This window comes from Nerophis lumbriciformis, linkage group LG01, assembly GCF_033978685.3.
Source record: "Nerophis lumbriciformis linkage group LG01, RoL_Nlum_v2.1, whole genome shotgun sequence".
Classification (NCBI taxonomy): domain Eukaryota; kingdom Metazoa; phylum Chordata; class Actinopteri; order Syngnathiformes; family Syngnathidae; genus Nerophis; species Nerophis lumbriciformis.
In genome coordinates, this window is record NC_084548.2 from 10,554,551 (window position 1) to 10,573,629 (window position 19,079).

General features: G+C 39.8%; 1 protein-coding gene across 2 annotated transcripts in view; it reads left to right on the forward strand.

Moving 5' to 3' along the window:
• nphp4 (nephronophthisis 4) overlaps positions 1-19,079 on the forward strand; it is a 462,240-nt gene that overhangs the window by 344,895 nt on the left and 98,266 nt on the right. For both annotated transcript variants that reach the window (XM_061974673.1, XM_061974681.1), the window contains exon 17: positions 2,962-3,130. In XM_061974673.1, coding sequence (XP_061830657.1) covers positions 2,962-3,130 — 169 coding nt within the window. The remainder of the gene's footprint in view (positions 1-2,961; positions 3,131-19,079) is intronic.

Sequence of the window (19,079 nt, forward strand, 5' to 3'; positions counted from 1 at the left end):
ACACATATCCTTCCGCCTTATATGCAATTAAACAGTTACATATTCTTCCCTGTATTAAAGCAGCATAAAATAGTACGTCATCAAATTATTCAGACAAATGTAATAATTACAAATAAAGTGTACCTTATAATTATTCTAAGCATACAATACATACATTTTCGTACTATTTAAATACAAACCCTGTTTCCATATGAGTTGGGAAATTGTGTTAGATGTAAATATAAACGGAATACAATGATTTGCAAATCCTTTTCAACCCATATTCAATTGAACGCACTACAAAGACAAGATATTTGATGTTCAAACTCATAATTTTTTTTTTTTTTTTTTTAATAATAATTAACTTAGAATTTCATGGATGCAACACGTGCCAAAGTAGTTGGGAAAGGGCATGTTCACCACTGTGTTACATGGCCTTTCCTTTTAACAACACTCAGTAAACGTTTGGGAACTGAGGAGACACATTTTTTAAGCTTCTCAGGTGGAATTCTTTCCCATTCTTGCTTGACGTACAGCTTAAGTTGTTCAACAGTCCGGGGGTCTCCGTTGTGGTATTTTAGGCTTCATAATGCGCCACACATTTTCAAGGGAGACAGGTCTGGACTACAGGCAGGCCAGTCTAGTACCCGCACTCTTTTACTATGAAGCCACGTTGATGTAACACATGGCTTAGCATTGTCTTGCTGAAATAAGCAGGGGCGTCCATGGTAACGTTGCTTGGATGGCAACATATGTTGCTCCAAAAGCTGTATGTACCTTTCAGCATTAATGGTGCCTTCACAGATGTGTAAGTTACCCATGTCTTGGGCACTAATACACCTCCATACCATCACAGATGCTGGCTTTTCAACTTTGCGCCTATAACAATCCGGATGGTTCTTTTCCTCTTTGGTCCGGAGGACACGACGTCCACAGTTTCCAAAAACAATTTGAAATGTGGACTCATCAGACCACAGAACACTTTTCCACTGTCCATCTTAGATGAGCTCAGGCCCAGCGAAGCCGACGGCGTTTCTGGGTGTTGTTGATCAACGGTTTTCGCCTTGCATAGGAGAGTTTTAACTTGCACTTACAGATGTAGTGACCAACTGTAGTTACTGACAGTGGGTTTCTGAAATGTTCCTGAGCCCATGTGCTGATATCCTTTACACACTGATGTCGCTTGTTGATGCAGTACAGCCTGAGGGATCCAAGGTCACGGGCTTAGCTGCTTACGTGCAGTGATTTCTCCAGATTCTCTGAACCCTTTGATGATATTACGGATTGTAGATGGTGAAATCCCTAAATTCCTTGCAATAGCTGGTTGACAAAGTTTTTTCTTAAACTGTTCAACAATTTGCTCACGCATTTGTTGACAAAGTGGTGACCCTCGCCCCATCCTTGTTTGTGAATGACTGAGCATTTCATGGAATCTATTTTTATACCCAATCATGGCACCCACCTGTTCCCAATTTGCCTGTTCACCTGTGGGATGTTCCAAATAAGTGTTTGATGAGCATTCCTCAACTTTATCAGTATTTATTGCCACCTTTCCCAACTTCTTTGTCACGTGTTGCTGGCATCAAATTCTAAAGTTAATGATTATTTGCAACAACAAAAAAAGTTTTTCAGTTTGAACATCAAATATGTTGTCTTTGTAGCATTTTCAACTGAATATGGGTTGAAAATGATTTGCAAATCATTGTATTCCGTTTATATTTACATTTAACACAATTTCCCAACTCATATGGAAATGGGGTTTGTAAAGTAAATAGTCCACTTTTGGCTGAATAAACATAAAGCACCTTCTATAAAATGTAAATTAACTTAAATAGCATTTAGGCTCCTACACTAACAATAATACAACTACAACTTTTACAAAATAAATTGTTAATATTAACAGGTCCACTTTATTTCTACCATATTCTCTTAAATCTATATAATTGTTCTGTTATATATATATATATATATATATATCCATATCTATATATATATATCCATATCCATCTATATATATATATATATATATATATATATATATATATATATATATATATATATATATATAATATATATATATATATATTTTTTTTTAAACAAATAATTTTAACCATGTACATCTGTAGACTTTAATCAACAATTATAAGATTTTATCAAACATAAAACATATACCCCTCTGGGAACATTCAATTTGAATTGTCTTCAAAACCAAGCGAGACATAAAAGTGCTTAAGTTTTTTTGGATGTAAAAAAAAATGTTGTTTTCATTTATATATATTTTTTATTTCTTAATGAACTTCAGTCCTAAACACAATGTTTAAACATGTAATGTTTTTTTTGTTTTTTTACCCTTTTGAAGGCCTTTTGATAAGATAATGTCAAACAATTAGTAAAACAAGTTATGCAAATGTATACAATTGGAAAACTGTGACATCATTTGATCAAAAATTTCAATTTAAAAACAATTTGTACATGTTCGTAATTTGTTTAAGGTGTACATTGCTAAAGAGATAAAAAATAAATAAATAAATATGAATCCAAAATGTTTTATGCCTTTTGAAAAAAAATACTTTTATGTCTGGCTTTGGGGTATATTCTGATAATTTCCAGTGTATTGGACACCTGTTAAAGAATTGGACATTCAATGTATTTAATGTAACATGAAGAAAACCCTCTTGGGAAACATCATGTATAATTGAGTAACACAACAATAAATATGACCAAAATACATTAAAAAATTATTGAAAAAACTAAATAGCAGGATTTGTTTCCTGCGAGTAAACATTTATTAATATGTTGTGTTAAATAAAAACAAATACAAATATTAAAAACAATTACAAATACTATTTCACTCATTGTTGATAATTTACATCTTTATGAAAATTACAATTTATAATTAAAATTCATAATATTTGTACTTATTTTTCTGTGTTTTCACAATGATGACATGTTTTGTCTCCCTCTTCTTGCATGTTGCAACAGTACATGTTGCGGCACGGTAAAATGGCGGTACAAGCCCTCCATGAGATGGAAGTTCTGACAACCGATTACGTGGGTGAGGACACCCTGCAGACTGACCACGCCTCCAACAACCTCACGGCTGTCCACTCCATCGTCAGGGGTCGTCTGCACATTCGCACTGGAAACATTGGCAAGTTTTTTTTTTAATGACAATTGGTAGTATCCGATGTTATTGTGTATGCTTGGTACATAACAGGAGCATCATCTACTGTTGAATATTTTGTACGCCAGGGGTGTCAAACTCGCTTTTATCAAGGGCCTCGTCGCAATTATGTTTGACCCTAGAGCAGTGGTCCCCAACCACCGGGCCGCGGACCGATTGGTACCGGGCCGCGGAAGAAATTAAAAAAATAAAATAAATAAATAAATATATATATATATATATATATTTTTTTTTTAATTTATTTTATTAAATCAACAAAAAAAACACAATATATACATTATATATCAATATGGATCAATACAGTCTGCAGGGATACGGTCCGTAAGCACACATGATTGTATTTCTTTATGGAAAAAAATAAATAAAAAAAATCCACTACCCCCCCTCCCCCCTCTCGGTCCGTGGGACACATTTTCAAGCGTTGACCGGTCCCCAGCTCCAAAAAGGTTGGGGACCACTGCCCTAGAGGGCCAATTCTAAATTGGATGACATTATTACAAAATATCCTATTCACTTGATTATTTGATTTTTTTTTTTTTTTTTTTTTTTAAAGACAATGTGAAAAAAAACAAAAAACATCTGTAGATATTACGGTAAAAAACAGGCAGCTCAGTCGCAACAATTTTGCTGTAAAATTCAAAGTCAGCATATTACTGTAAATGGAAAAACAGTGCCACGTTTTTTTTTTTACAGTTTAAAAAAAACTGATAGCTCAGTTGCCAGAATTTAAAGAGAAATTTAGTTTTTTTTTTAAAAAGGAAAACAGTTTTTTTACAGTAAAATTCTGCCAACTGGGCTGACAACAACTGTAGATTTAACTGTATTATTGTAAATGGCAAATTGGTACCACAGTTTTTTACAGTAAAAAAACTGGCAACTCTGTTGCCAGAATTTTGTCATCAAAAACAGTGGTACTTTTTATCTGTTTACGGTAAAATGCTGTATAAACGACATTAAATGTCACAATTTTACCGCAAAATACAGTACAGGCCAAAAGTTTAGTGGTGACCCTCGCCCCATCCTTGTTTGTGAATGACTGAGCATTTCATGGAATCTACTTTTATACCCAATCATGGCACCCACCTGTTCCCAATTTGCATGTTCACCTGTGGGATGTTCCAAATAAGTGTTTGATGAGCATTCCTCAACTTTATCAGTATTTATTGCCACCTTTCCCAACTTCTTTGTCACGTGTTGCTGGCATCAAATTCTTAAGTTAATGATTATTTGCAAAAAAAAAAAATGTTTATCAGTTTGAGCATCAAATATGTTGTCTTTGTTGCATATTCAATTGAATATGGGTTGAAAATGATTTGCAAATCATTGTATTCCGTTTATATTTACGTCTAACACAATTTCCCAACTCATATGGAAACGGGGTTTGTAAGATGATGTAGCCGGCCACATCTGGTCCCCCGGTCCTTGAGTTGGACACCTGTGATGTACATCATTAGAGAGAAAATGGCATTGCCGAAGCTAAACATTTGGATGTGACACCACCGCTTCTCTCAGTCGTGGAGCTTCCTGCTCCTTTCCTTTTGTGCTCATTCACTGTGAGCCCGTGCAGAGCAATGGCTGCTGCTGACAGTATCTTTTCTTCGCCATGCATCAAGCCTCGAAAGATACTCCCTCTCATAAACAACGCATCACTCTGCTGTGCCTCAGAAACACTGCCGAGTGCCATTGTCTGGGCTAAATATGCCAGCACTTTCTCACTGTGGTTATCACTCAAAGCGGGTTGAGAGTGCAATGGCTGCTTGGATGGAGGCGGTGGGCGGGTGGGCGGGTGTGTGGGGGTGGTGCAGGCATGTAAATTCCAATCAATGCTGGGATATCCATTAGGCACCTTATTGGACGGTGGAAATCCATTTGGGGAAGGGAGGTGGACTCTCTAGTAGTTTTCTTTGTTTCTTCCTCCCTCACATTTTCTCGCCACGCTTCATCGGCCTGTTTGCTCCTACACTGCAAAAAGTCAGTGTTTAAAAACAAGAATAAAAAATACAAAAATGAGGGGTATTTTATTTGAATTAAGCAAAATTATCTGCCAATAGAACAAGAAAATTTGGCTTGTCAAGACTTTCCAAAACAAGTAAAATTAGCTAACCTCAATGAACCCGAAAATAGCTTAAAATAAGTATATTCTCACTAATAACAAGTGCACTTTTCTTGGTAGAAAAAAAAAGACCTTTTTGCTCAATATGTTGAAAAATATTCTTAGATGAAGTACATGCTAGTGCAGGGGTCGGCAACCCAAAATGTTGAAAGAGCCATATTGGACCAAAAATACAAAAACAAATCTGTCTGGAGCCGCAACAAATTAAAAGCCATATTACATACAGATAGTGTGTCATGAGATATACATTGAATTGAGATGACTTAAAGGAAACTAAATGACCTCAAATATAGCTACAAATGAGGCATAATGATGCAATATGTACATATAGCTAGCCTAAATAGCATGTTAGCATTGATTAGCTTGCAGTCTTGCAGTGACCAAATATGTCTGATTAGCACTCCACACAAGTCAATAACATCAACAAAACTCACCTTTGTGCATTCATGCACAACGTTAAAAGTTTGGTGGACAAAATGAGACAGAAAAAGTAGTGACATAAAACACGTCCTCGAAAGTCGGAGAAAGTTACACATGTAAACAAACCACGGTGAGTTCAAGGACCGCCAAAATTTGTTGGACAAAACGGCGCTCGCCAAATACTTGAGTCAGTGAAGCATGTTTAATATAAACAGTGTGCTTTATAACAATTAGGGGGGTTTGTGTCATTTTTGTCCTCCTACAGAAACCATATTAAAACAAAAAACATATTTTTTTCCCCTCATCTTTTTACATTTTTCATACGTTTTTGAAAAAGCTCCAGAGAGCCACTCGGGCGGCGCTAAAGAGCCGCATGCAGCTCTAGAGCCAACACGTCACTCAGGTCCGCATGGAGCTGGAAGGGGCGTGGCCTCCAGCTCCGCCTGAATTTCGGGAGATTTTCGGGAGAAAATTTGTCCCGGGAGGTTTTCGGGAGAGGCGGTGAATTTCGGGAGTCTCCCGGAAAATCCGGGAGGGTTGGCAAGTATGACCTCATCTGGCTCCTCTGGATGTGGAGGAGCTGCGGTTTTACTTTGAGCTCCTCCCGGATGACAGAGCTTCTCACCCTATCTCTAAGGGAGAGCCCCGCCACCCGGCGGAGGAAACTCATTTCGGCCGCTTGTACCCGTGATCTTGTCCTTTCGGTCATAACCCAAAGCTCATGACCATAAGTGAGGATGGGAACGTAGATCGACCGGTAAATCGAGAGCTTTGCCTTCCGGCTCAACTCCTTCTTCACCACAACGGATCGATACAGCGTCCGCATTACTGAAGACGCCGCACCGATCCGCCTGTCGATCTCACGATCCACTCTTCCCTCACTCGTGTACAAGACTCCGAGGTACTTGAACTCCTCCACTTGGGGCAGGGTCTCCTCCCCAACCCGGAGATGGCACTCCACCCTTTTCCGGGCGAGAACCATTGACTCGGACTTGGAAGTGCTGATTCCCATCCCAGTCGCTTCACACTCGGCTGCGAACTGATCCAGTGAGAGCTGAAGATCCTGGCCAGATGAAGCCATCAGGACCACATCATCTGCAACAAGCAGAGACCTAATCCTTTAGCCACCAAACCAGATCCCCTCAACGCCTTGACTGGGCCTAGAAATTATGTCCATAAAAGTTATGAACAGAATCGGTGACAAAGGGCAGCCTTGGCGGAGTCCAACCCTCACTGGAAATGGGTCCACCGACTTACTGCCGGCAATGCGGACCAAGCTCTGACACTGATCATACAGGGAGCGGACCGCCACAATAAGACAGTCCGTTAACCCATACTCTCTGAGTCTCCTAGCCGCTCAGGCAAATCATATGGTCTAAAAATGCATTTTTCCATCGACAACATGACATCATCGCGCCAAGTGCGTGCTCTTTCAGTCAATTAGTGCGCATATATACAGTTTTAATTGTAATTTTGAAGAATTTATCTGAATGTGCATGAACTATTTCTGTTCAAAATTGTTATAAATGTCACTTGTTAAATGTTTAAATATTAACTGTCAGTTTACTGTACTGTGCCAACTGTACTACTATATGAGTACATATTTAGGGACCGCAATGTCCATTTGGGACAGAGGACCCTATTGAATTTGTAAGGTTTTATTATTAGGGACCGCAATGTCCCTTTGGGACAGAGGACCCTATTGTATTTCGTGCGTTTTATTATTATTATTATTCCGCCGCCTCTTTGAGCTCTAATTTGACCCCCTTAACATGCTTCAAAACTCACCATATTTGACACACACATCAGGACTAGCAAAAATTGCCATCTAAAAAAAAACCAAACCCCAAAATTCAAAATTGCGCTCTAGCGCCCCCTAGGAAAAAACACAGACAAAACTGCCTGTAACCTCCAGTAGGAATGTCGTAGAGACATGAAACAAAAAACCTCTATGTAGGTCTGACTTAGACCTAGATTTCATACATTGACATCCTTCAGCAAAAATCAACAGGAAGTTGGCAATTCCCCCTTCAAAACAACATTTTAGTAAAAACAGTCACTTTTGCCTCTTTGACCTGTAATTCGACCCCCTTAACATGCTTCAAAACTCACCATATTTGACACACACATCAGGACTAGCAAAAATTGCCATCTAATAAAAGACCAAACCCCAAAATTCAAAATTGCGCTCTAGCGCCCCCTAGGAAAAAACACAGACAAAACTGCCTATAACTTCCAGTAGGAATGTCGTAGAGACATGAAACAAAAACCTCTATGTAGGTCTCACTTAGACCTACATTTCATATATTGACAACCCCCAGCAAAAATCAACAGGAAGTTTGCAATTCCCCCTTCAAAACAAAAGTTTTGTAAAAACCGGTCACCTTTTTTCAAACATTATCTCCTCTGAGTGCGTTTGTCGTGTCGGCTTCAAACTAGCACAGGAGAGAGATTGAACCCTTCTGATTAAAACTTGACCAAAGAGTTTTAATTACTGTTTCGGTTTGGATTTTGTGCCGTCAAAGTCGGTCCCGTCCATCGCTGCTTGCAGCTTTAATTCTATATTATTATTCTTCTTTATTATTATACCGCCGCCTCTTTGAGCTGTAATTTGACCCACTTAACATGCTTCAAAACTCACCATATTTGACACACGCATCAGGACTGGCGAAAATTGCCATCTAATATAAAAAAAATAAAAAAAACTCAAAATTGCGCTCTAGCGCCCCCTAGGAAAAAACACAGACAAAACTGCCTGTAACTTCCAGTAGAAATGTCTTAGAGACATGAAACAAAAACCTTTATGTAGGTCTAACTTAGACCTAGATTTCATACACTGACATCTTTCAGAAAAAATTAACAGGAAGTTTGCTATTTTCCCTTCAAAATAAAAGTTTAGTAAAAACAGACACTTTTGCCTCTTTGAGCTGTAATTTGACCCCCTTAAAATGCTTCAAAACTCACCAAACTGAACACACACATCAGGACTGGCGAAAATTAAGATCTAAAAAAAAAAACCTAACCCCAAAACTCAAAATTGCGCTTTAGCGCCTCCTAGGAAGAAAACACAGACAAAACTGCCTGTAACTTCCAGTACGAATGTCGTAGAGACATAAACAAAAACCTCTATGTAGGTCTCACTTAGACCTACATTTCATAGATTAACATCCTTTAGCAAAAATCAACAGGAAGTTTGCAATTCCCCCTTCAAAACAAAAGTTTTGTAAAATCCGGTCACCTATTTTCTAACATTATCTCCTCTGAGCGCGTTTGTCGTTTCGGCTTCAAACTAGCACAGGAGAGAGATTGAACCCTTGTGATTAAACGTTGATGAAAGAGTTTTAATTACTGCTACAGTTTTGATTTTACGAGCCTTCAAAGAACCGCTGCACTGCTGCCATCTCAAGATGGCTGCTTAAAAGCAGGACGCACCAGCGTGAGCACACAATGCAGAGAAGGTAGGTACTGTGTATTGGGACACTTAGGACACTTAGGACTAACACTAGGCAAAAGTATTGGGACACTTAGGACTAACACTGGACAAAAATATTGGGACACTTATGGACTACAAGTAGACAAAAGTATTGGGACACTTAGGACTAACACTAAACAAAAGTATTGGGACACTTAGGACTGACACTAGACAAAAGTATTGGGACACTTATGGACTACAAGTAGACACAAGTATTGGGACACTTAGGACTAACACTGGACACAAGTATTGGGACACTTAGGACTAACACTAAACAAAAGTATTGGGACACTTAGGACTAACACTGGACAAAAGTATTGGGACACTTAGGACTAACACTAAACAAAAGTATTGGGACACTTAGCACTAACACTCGACAAAAGTATTGGGACACTTAGGACTAACACTAGGCAAAAGTATTGGGACACTTATGGACTACAAGTAGACAAAAGTATTGGAACATTTAGGACTAACACTGGACAAAAGTATTGGGACACTTAGGATTAACACTAAACAAAAGTTTTGGGACACTTAGGACTGACACTAGACAAAAGTATTGGGACACTTAGGACTGACACTAGACAAAAGTATTGGGACACTTATGGACTACAAGTAGACAAAAGTATTGGGACACTTAGGACTAACACTGGACAAAAGTATTGGGACACTTAGGACTAACACTGGACAAAAGTATTGGGACACTTAGGACTGACACTAGACAAAAGTAATGGGACACTTAGGACTAACACTAAACAAAAGTATTGGGACACTTAGGACTGACACTAGACAAAAGTATTGGGACACTTATGGACTACAAGTAGACAAAAGTATTGGGACACTTAGGACTAACACTGGACAAAAGTAATGGGACACTTAGGACTAACACTAAACAAAAGTATTGGGACACTTAGGACTGACACTAGACAAAAGTATTGGGACACTTATGGACTACAAGTAGACAAAAGTATTGGGACACTTAGGACTAACACTAAACAAAAGTATTGGGACACTTAGGACTAACACCAGCGTGACCCCACTATGCAGAGAAGGTAGGTAATGTGCGAGTTAAGATATGTTGTATGGGTGAAAGAAAGGAGCACCAGTGTGACCCCAGGATGCAGGGAAGGTAGGTAATGTGCGGTTAAAGATATGTTGAATGAGTAAAGGCAGGAAACACCAGCAAAAGGCGGTCCCGTCCAACGCTGCTTGCAGCTTTCATTTCTATTGTTTCATTGAAAATAAAACAGCAAAGTCCATTTGGCTGTCATCCGTTTTAATTATGAGACACAATTGTGTCAAAATCTTTTTTTTTTTTTTCATGCTTGAAGTAAGAAATGATTACTTTAAAAAAGTAGTTTTATATGACACAGCTTTGCAACAGTTGATATTCTAGTTTCAAGCATGTTTTACTCAATATAGGTCATCAAATCTCAGCAACAAGCTGCAATATCTTACTGAGATCATTTAGGGCCAAAACACTTAAAACAAGTAAAATCTGCTTAGTGAAAATAATTATCTTATCAGACAGAAAATAAGCAAATATCACCCTTATTTGAGATATTTCATCTTACTTAGATTTCAGTTTTTGCAGTGTATTCATCGAAACGGCCGCTTTTTCTTTGCCTCCCATCACCTCCTCTCTCCATCCCCTAGGGGGTGTCTTGTCATCTGGCTGTAATGAATCAGCAACTCCTAGCAGGTGGGTGGTAAAAAGGATATGAAACGCCTTCGTTATCGCCGGGAAATTCTCCCAAGAAGTTGCCGGCGAAGTGAGATGGATGCGGCGCGTGCAGGCTCCGACGGAGAGGAAATCAAACCGCTCACACACGCCGAGGAAGGCGAGCGCTCATGCGTCCGTGCAGACGTATAGACAGGCAGGTGTAGCTGAGCATGGGCAGCTTGTGTGATGAGGCGGGGGAATGGAAATAGTTTGCAACAGAACACTAACAGCATGTGAAAACCTTCTTTCCTCTGCGATACGTAGGTGCAGTAACCTCTCTGGATTTGTAGGAATCATCCATTCATCCATTTAATACCACTAAATCCACTTAGAATGGTTCAAAATACATGACTAACAACTAAACATTACCTGTCTGGCTCTCCTGAGGTAGACAGGTTTCCACTGATCAGGCATCCCAGATGTTGTTTAGCTGGTATTTCTAGCCAAAGTGGTATTTTTTTTAGATTTCCGTATAATATCTTACTTAGTTGGCCGGCTTTTTAGAGTTAAGCACGCTTGCAGGCCGAGTACAGCGGATAATACAGCCGAGTGCAGCGTTCACTAACTTACTTTTTCACGCTTTCCGGCACACCGTGGCTAGCTGGCTAGTCACACAGTAGGACTATCCATCCATCCATTTTCTACCGCTTGTCCCGTTTGGGGTCGCACCACTGTGCCGCGGCACGCTAAAGTGCCGTGAGATACAGACAGGAGTGCCGTGGGAGATTATGTAACTTCACCTACAAACCCCGTTTCCATATGAGTTGGGAAATTGTGTTAGATGTAAATATAAACGGAATACAATGATTTGCAAATCATTTTCAACCCATATTCAATTGAATGCACTACAAAGACAAGATATTTGATGTTCAAACTCATAAACTTTATTTTTTTTTGCAAATAATAATTAACTTAGAATTTCATGGCTGCAACACGTGCCAAAGTAGTTGGGAGAGGGCATGTTCACCACTGTGTTACATGGCCTTTCCTTTTAACAACACTCAGTAAACGTTTGGGAACTGAGGAGACACATTTTTTAAGCTTCTCAGGTGGAATTCTTTCCCATTCTTGCTTGATGTACAGCTTAAGTTGTTCAACAGTCCGGGGGTCTCCATTGTGGTATTTTAGGCTTCATAATGCGCCACACATTTTCAATGGGAGACAGGTCTGGACTACAGGCAGGCCAGTCTAGTACCCGCACTCTTTTACTATGAAGCCACGTTGATGTAACACGTGGCTTGGCATTGTCTTGGGGGTGATGTGACAGGTCGTGGCAGTACACCTACTTTGAGACAAGAGCTAGAGTGATGCATGCATGCTTGGTTATGCTTTAAAGTCATATCCAACAATTGCGACGACGACTTTTTATTGTCAATAGAGTTTCATTTTTTTAATGCCTCGGCTCAAAAAATGGTTGAAAAACACTGCTGGAGCCTATCTCAGCTGCATTCGGGCGGAAGGCGGGGTACACCCTGGACAAGTCGCCACCTCATGGCAGGGCCAACACAGATAGACAGACAACATTCACACTCACATTCACACACTAGGGCCAATTTAGTGTTGCCAATCAACCTATCCCCAGGTGCATGTCTTTGGAGGTGGGAGGAAGCCGGCGTACCCGGAGCGAAACCACGCAGTCACGGGGAGAACATGCAAACTCCATACAGAAAGATCCCGAGCCCAGAATCGAACCCAGGACCTTCGTATTGTGAGGCACACGCACTAACCCCTGTTCCACTGTGCTGCCCTACAGTAGGCCTAGTACAGGGGTCGGCAACCCGCGGCTCTAGAGCCGCATGCGGCTCTTTAGCGCCGCCCTAATGGCTCTCTGGAGCTTTTTCAAAAATGTATGAAAAATGGAAAAAGATGTGGGGGAAAAAAATCTATTTTTTGTTTTAATATGGTTTCTGTAGGAGGACAAACATGACACAAACCTACATAATTGTTACAAAGCACACTGTTTATATTAAACATGCTTCACTGATTCGAGTATTTGGCGAGCGCCGTTTTGTCCTACTAATTTTGGCGGTCCTTGAACTCACCGTAGTTTGTTTACATGTATAACTTTCTCCGACTTTCTAGGACGTGTTTTATGCCACTTCTTTTTCTGTCTCTTTTTGTCCGGCAAACTTTTAACGTTGTGTATGAAAGGTAAGTTTTATTGATGTTATTGACTTGTTGGAGTGCTAATCAGACAAGTTTGGTCACTGAATGACTGCAAGCTAATCGATGCTAACATGCTATTTAGGCTAGCTATATGTACATATTGCATCATTATGCCTCATTTGTAGGTATATTTGCGCTCATTTAGTTTCCTTTAAGTCATCTTAATTCAATGTATATCTCATGACACACTATCTGTATGTAATATGGCTTTTAATTTTTTGCGGCTCCAGACAGATTTGTTTTTGTATTTTTGGTCCAATATGGCTCTTTCAACATTTTGGGTTGCCGACCCCTGGCCTAGTACATACCAATTAGTAGGCCCAGTACATGCCAATTAGCGCGCCCACGCTGTGTAAGGCCTTGTTTACACTGCAGGTCATTCCGATTTTTTTTTTTTTGCCAATATGCGACCTGTATCTGGGTTTTTCATGTCAGCGTGAACAGTGCAATTCCGAATTTTTCATATGCGACTCAGCCCTCTTTTGTACGTGGAAATAAATGAGATTTATATGTGATGCGTCCTCAATGTGAATGCTCCCACACTCCGGTCGTATCCGACCAAAAAGTCATCAAAAAGCGATGAGCGTCATAATTATCAGCCAAAATAGACGGTTATAAAATAAATAGTTGACAACGGAGCAGAATAGCAATAAAAATAAAAACAATTTAGGAACTCGGTGAAACTTCCACCGCTCCTTTTTACGACTGCTTGCACACAGACACTCTTCAGAATCATCAAGTACTTTCTTAATCCCTGAGGGGAAATTAAGATTTTCAGCACAATCCCATTCAAGAGCAGACAAAAACAAAGGGGTAGAGAACAAAACAAAAAATCAGTCTAAACCTGGGCCCCTGGAGAGGGGGTCCAGACTGAGGCCAAGGGAAGAAAAAAACCTCATAGCCATAGCACACATAAACATGTGTGTAAGAGGGAAACATCAAAGGACATTAAATACATTAAAAGAGCCGAGCTGACGCAACCAGCATTGCCAAATCTACACACAGCCACAAAAGTGGAAAAGTGGTCGTGCGCGACCCGAGGGTCCCTGGTTCAATCCCCACCTAGTACCAACCTCGTCATGTCCGTTGTGTCCTGAGCAAGACACTTCACCCTTGCTCCTGATGGGTGCTGATTAGCGCCTTGCATGGCAGCTCCCTCCATCAGTGTGTGAATGTGTGTGTGAATGGGTAAATGTGGAAGTAGTGTCAAAGCGCTTTGAGTACCTTGAAGGTAGAAAAGCGCTATACAAGTACAACCCATTTATTTATTTATTTAAAATAGAGCTGCAAGCAGCATTGGACGGGACCGACTTTTGCTGGTGTTTCCTGCCTTTACTCATTCAACATATCTTTATCTGCACATTACCTACCTTCCCTGCATCCTGGGGTCACACTGGTATTAGTCCTAAGTGTCCCAATGCTTTTGTCTAGTGTTAGTCCTAAGTGTCCCAATACTTTTGATTTTAACTGGGGGGTGTCAATACATGAAATGTAGGTCTAAGTGAGACCTACATAGAGGTTTTTGTTTCATGTCGCTAAGACATTCCTACTGGAAGTTACAGGCAGTTTGGTCTGAATTTTCTTCCTAGGAGCAGTTGTGTCTGTGTTTTCTTCCTAGGGGGCGCTAGAGCGCAATTTCGAGTTTTGGGTTTGGGTTTTGTTATTAGATTACAATTTTTGCCAGTCCTGATGTGTGTGTCCAGTTTGGTGAGTTTTGAAGCATGTTAAGAGGGTCAAATTACAGCTCAAAGAGGCAAAAGTGACTTTTTGTTTAGAAGGGGGAATTGCAAACTTCCTGTAGATTTTTGCTGAAGGATGTCAGTGTATGAACTCCAGGTCTAAGTCAGACCTACATAGAGGTTTTTGTTTCATGTCTCTACGACATTTCTACTGGAAGTTACAGGCAGTTTTGTCTGAGTTTTCTTCCTAGGAGCAGTTGTGTCTGTGTTTTCTTCCTAGGAGGTGCTAAGCGCAATTTCGAGTTTTGGGTTTGGGTTTTGTTATTAGATTACAATTTTTGCCAGTCCTGATGTGTGTGTCCAGTTTGGTGAGTTTTGAAGCATGTTAAGAGGGTCAAATTACAGCTCAAAGAGACAAAAGTGACTTTTTGTTTAGAAGGGGGAATTGCAAACTTCCTGTAGATTTTTGCTGAAGGATGTCAGCGTATGAACTCCAGGTCTAAGTCAGACCTACATAGAGGTTTTTGTTTCATGTCTCTAAGACATTCCTACTGGAAGTTACAGGCAGTTTTGTCTGTGTTTTTTCCTAGGGAGCGCAATTTTGAGTTTTGGGGTTTGTTTTTTTTATTAGATGGCAATTTTCGCCAGTCCTGATGTGTGTGTCAAATATGGTGAGTTTTAAAGCATGTTAAGGGGGTCAAATTACAGCTCAAAGAGGCGGCGATATAATAATAATAAAGAACAATAATAAAGAATTCAATAGGGTCCTCTGTCCCAAAGGGACATTGCGGTCCCTAATAAATAATCAACCAATAATATACATTGCGCACACACGATTGCACCATGCATAGACAAGCTACCCAAACAAAAACCTAATTTCAACACCCACACACACAGTGGTGGCCTCTGCGGTGTTCCATGCTATTGTCTGCTGGGGTGGGGGGAACATGGCCCATTGTTGTCATGTCATGTACGGATGTACTTTGTGGACGCCATCTCTGCTCCACACGCTGTAAGTCTTTGCTGTCGTCCAGCGTTCTGTTTTTCTTTACTTTGTAGCCAGTTCAGTTGTAGTTTCGTTCTGCATAGCCATCCCTAAGCTTCAATGCATTTTTTTAGGGGCACTCAACTTTTGTTGATTTTTGGTTTAAGCATTAGATACCTTTTTACCTGGACACTGCCTCCCGCTGTCGTCTTCATATTCTGATCATGACAGACCCTGTTCCCAACGTCGACAAAGCAATTAGCTACCTGCTGCCACCTACTGATATGGAAGAGAATGACATGGTTACTCTGCCGAGCTCTAGACAGCACTGACACTCAACAACGGCACATTATTTGCGGATTATAATTACTGGTTTGCAAAGCATAGTTTTAACCCAAATAGGTGAAATTACATAATCTCCCACGGCACACCAGACTATCTCACGGCACACTAGTGGTTGAAAAAGTTATTTTTACTTCCGTAAACACTGCAGTGCTTATGACATCATGTCCGCTTGTGAGTCAGATTGCATTCACATTAGACATAACGTTTTTTTTGTAATGTGAACGGCCATCAAAGCCCCCTTTCAGTTTTGGTTGATTTTGGCGGCGCCAGTGGATCAAAGCCGTAGTGTTTTGCCAGAAGGAAGACCACATTTCCCATGAGGGCTTGCGTCAGACTGACGCGATAATACCACAATGATTCAGTTCTACTGATCTTTCCGCACAAGGAACCTACATATTTTACTCATTTTTCTTTATACAGTACTCCTGAGTTTGTTGCGTGGCTGGTTGTGTCAGTGTGGAACTGTGAACTATCAAGCTGGTGGCTAAATATTGCTGCCACGCAAATTCCCGATAGCTAACATTAGCATTAGCATTTTGATCTGAGCGTTGAAAGTCATTTACTGGTTTAGCAGGAACAGAGCCAATGCAGTGTTGGTCTGAAATCCCTCGTCTTTGAGCTCACACCAGCGAGTAAAAGCTGAAAATGTTGATCCTTGACTGTCCTTTTAGCCGGTAGCCTCCCTTTTTCTTTTTTGGCCTTCTCAGACTTTTATTTTCTTTGGTTGTTTTGTAGCTTTTTCTATGATATAATTAGACTTAGACTTAGACTTCCTTTTTATTGTCATTCAAATTTGAACTTTACAGCACAGATAAGAACGGAATTTCGTTACATAAGCTCATGGTAGTGCAGGATAAAAAAAGCAATAAGGTGCATATATAAATAATAAATATATATAAATAATATATAAATATATATATAAAATAAATAAATATATGTAAATAAATAAAAAGATTACTGTACAGATAAATAATTTGCAATTTTTCACATTCGTCCACGTTTATGGATGTATGTTATATTGTCTTTTTTATTCCAGCGAGTTAATCCATTTTGGGGGGAGTTGAGGGGATAATTTAATCATGATGCGTTCAAGAGTCTTACGGCCTGAGGGAAGAAGCTGTTACAGAACCTGGAGGTACCAGGTACCTCTTTCTAGAGTCCAGCAGTGAAAACAGTCCTTGGTGGGGGTGGGAGGAGTCTTTGCAGATTTTCTGAGCCCTGGTCAGGCAGCGGCTTTTTGCGATCTCCTGGATAGGAGGAAGAGGAGTCCTGATGATGTTTTCCGCCGTCCTCACCACTCTCTGGAGAGACTTACAGTCTGAGGCATTGCAGGCTAATTGCATGTAGGCGTGTATTAATATAGTTACAAATACATTTTCTCAATTAAAACAATGAACTAATGACAAAAACTATGGATGTTGTACATTCTTGAAATGGCTAATATTGATACAGTGAACATATTTTTTCAACAAAAACAATAAACTATTCATGATGTGGCACAGTCATTAAAAGAGGTGTGGTTTTCAATGTATAGCATCTAATAGATAGAAACCATTGGTAAGTTCTCTTGTATTTTTGTATAATTTGTATGTAGGAAATGCCTTCCAAAGCATCTTAAAAAATGTTTTCAACCTCAAGGGGTGATGCCCCCTGAAGCCCCAAAAGGGCCCTTTGAACCCCGGCTGATATTTTTCAATTCCTCTGTCTCTTTCTCTCTCTCTCTCTCTTATTTATATATATATAAATATATATATATATATATATATATATGTATATATATATGTATATGTGTATATTAGAGATGCGCGGTTTGCGGACACAACCGCGGAGTCCGCGGATAATCCGCGGGTCGGGCGGGTGACATGACGAAAAAAATAGATTGTAAATAGATTCGGGCGGTTGGCAGTTGAACCAATTCGGAAATATATATACATAGTTAAATGTTGCTACCCACATACGAAAAACGTATAGATTTTATCGGTCCTTTAGGTGGAGCTGATGGTGCATCACCGAAAAAGAAAAGGATTGACTTCACAGAATGGGAGGAGGATACACCTGTGCTTGTTGATGAAGTAGAGGATTATTCCTCTACAAACTTCCATCTCGACGGATCAGCAGAGGAAAATCTACTTTCCTTTTGGGGGAAACAAGGACAATCATTCCCACGACTACAACACCTTGCCAAGAGAATCCTATGCGTCCTAGCAAAAAAAAAAGTGCCGCAAGTGAGCGCTCCTTCAGCGCAGCAGGGCGCATTTTAGAGGCCAGGCGCTCTCGCATGAATCCTGGCACTGTAGATGCCATTTTATTCCTGCATAGTGCTAACAAAAAAAAAAGTAAGTAGACATACGGTTGGATATGTTAAAGGAATTAGTCTACGTTACCTATAGGCTATACCAAATAAGCCCATGTCTAACCTATATTGAGTTCGGTCAGCTGAATAATTTTGATGGTTACGTGTTGTTTGGGCGCACTACAATGCAAAGGAATTAAGGCAATAGCGTTGTTTATTGTGGTTTTTTCTATTCGAGATATACTACTATGTGTTAATTATTTGGCCTCGCTTTCAAGTGAAGCGCATCTCCGATTGGCGACAATGTAAGGCTATTTAGCCTGCTTTGTTTGTCGTGACCGTCTATTTTCATTATAATTCAAGTTTGATGATAAAGTGCAGTCTGATGGGTTTGATTTCCCCCCTTCAGCTTTTTGCCTTGGCCAATAAGTTGCAGGTAATTTATTATTATTTATTTAATTTATTTTTGTTTAAATAGAGATGACATACATATGTTATTGTATAATTTAAGTTTGTGCGCGTGATTGACAGCCTAAGGCTTATGAGGCACATTTTTTTATTTATTTTTTATTTCAACTTAAAAACGTATGAGCCTATGCCTATGCCTAGAACATAGGCTGTGTGTTCATCTATATTTTCCTGCCTGTCGTTGACAATGGAGATTGTCTGATATTTTGTCATGGCTGCAGATCAATCAATAAAGGTTCATCTTTGTCGCGAAAT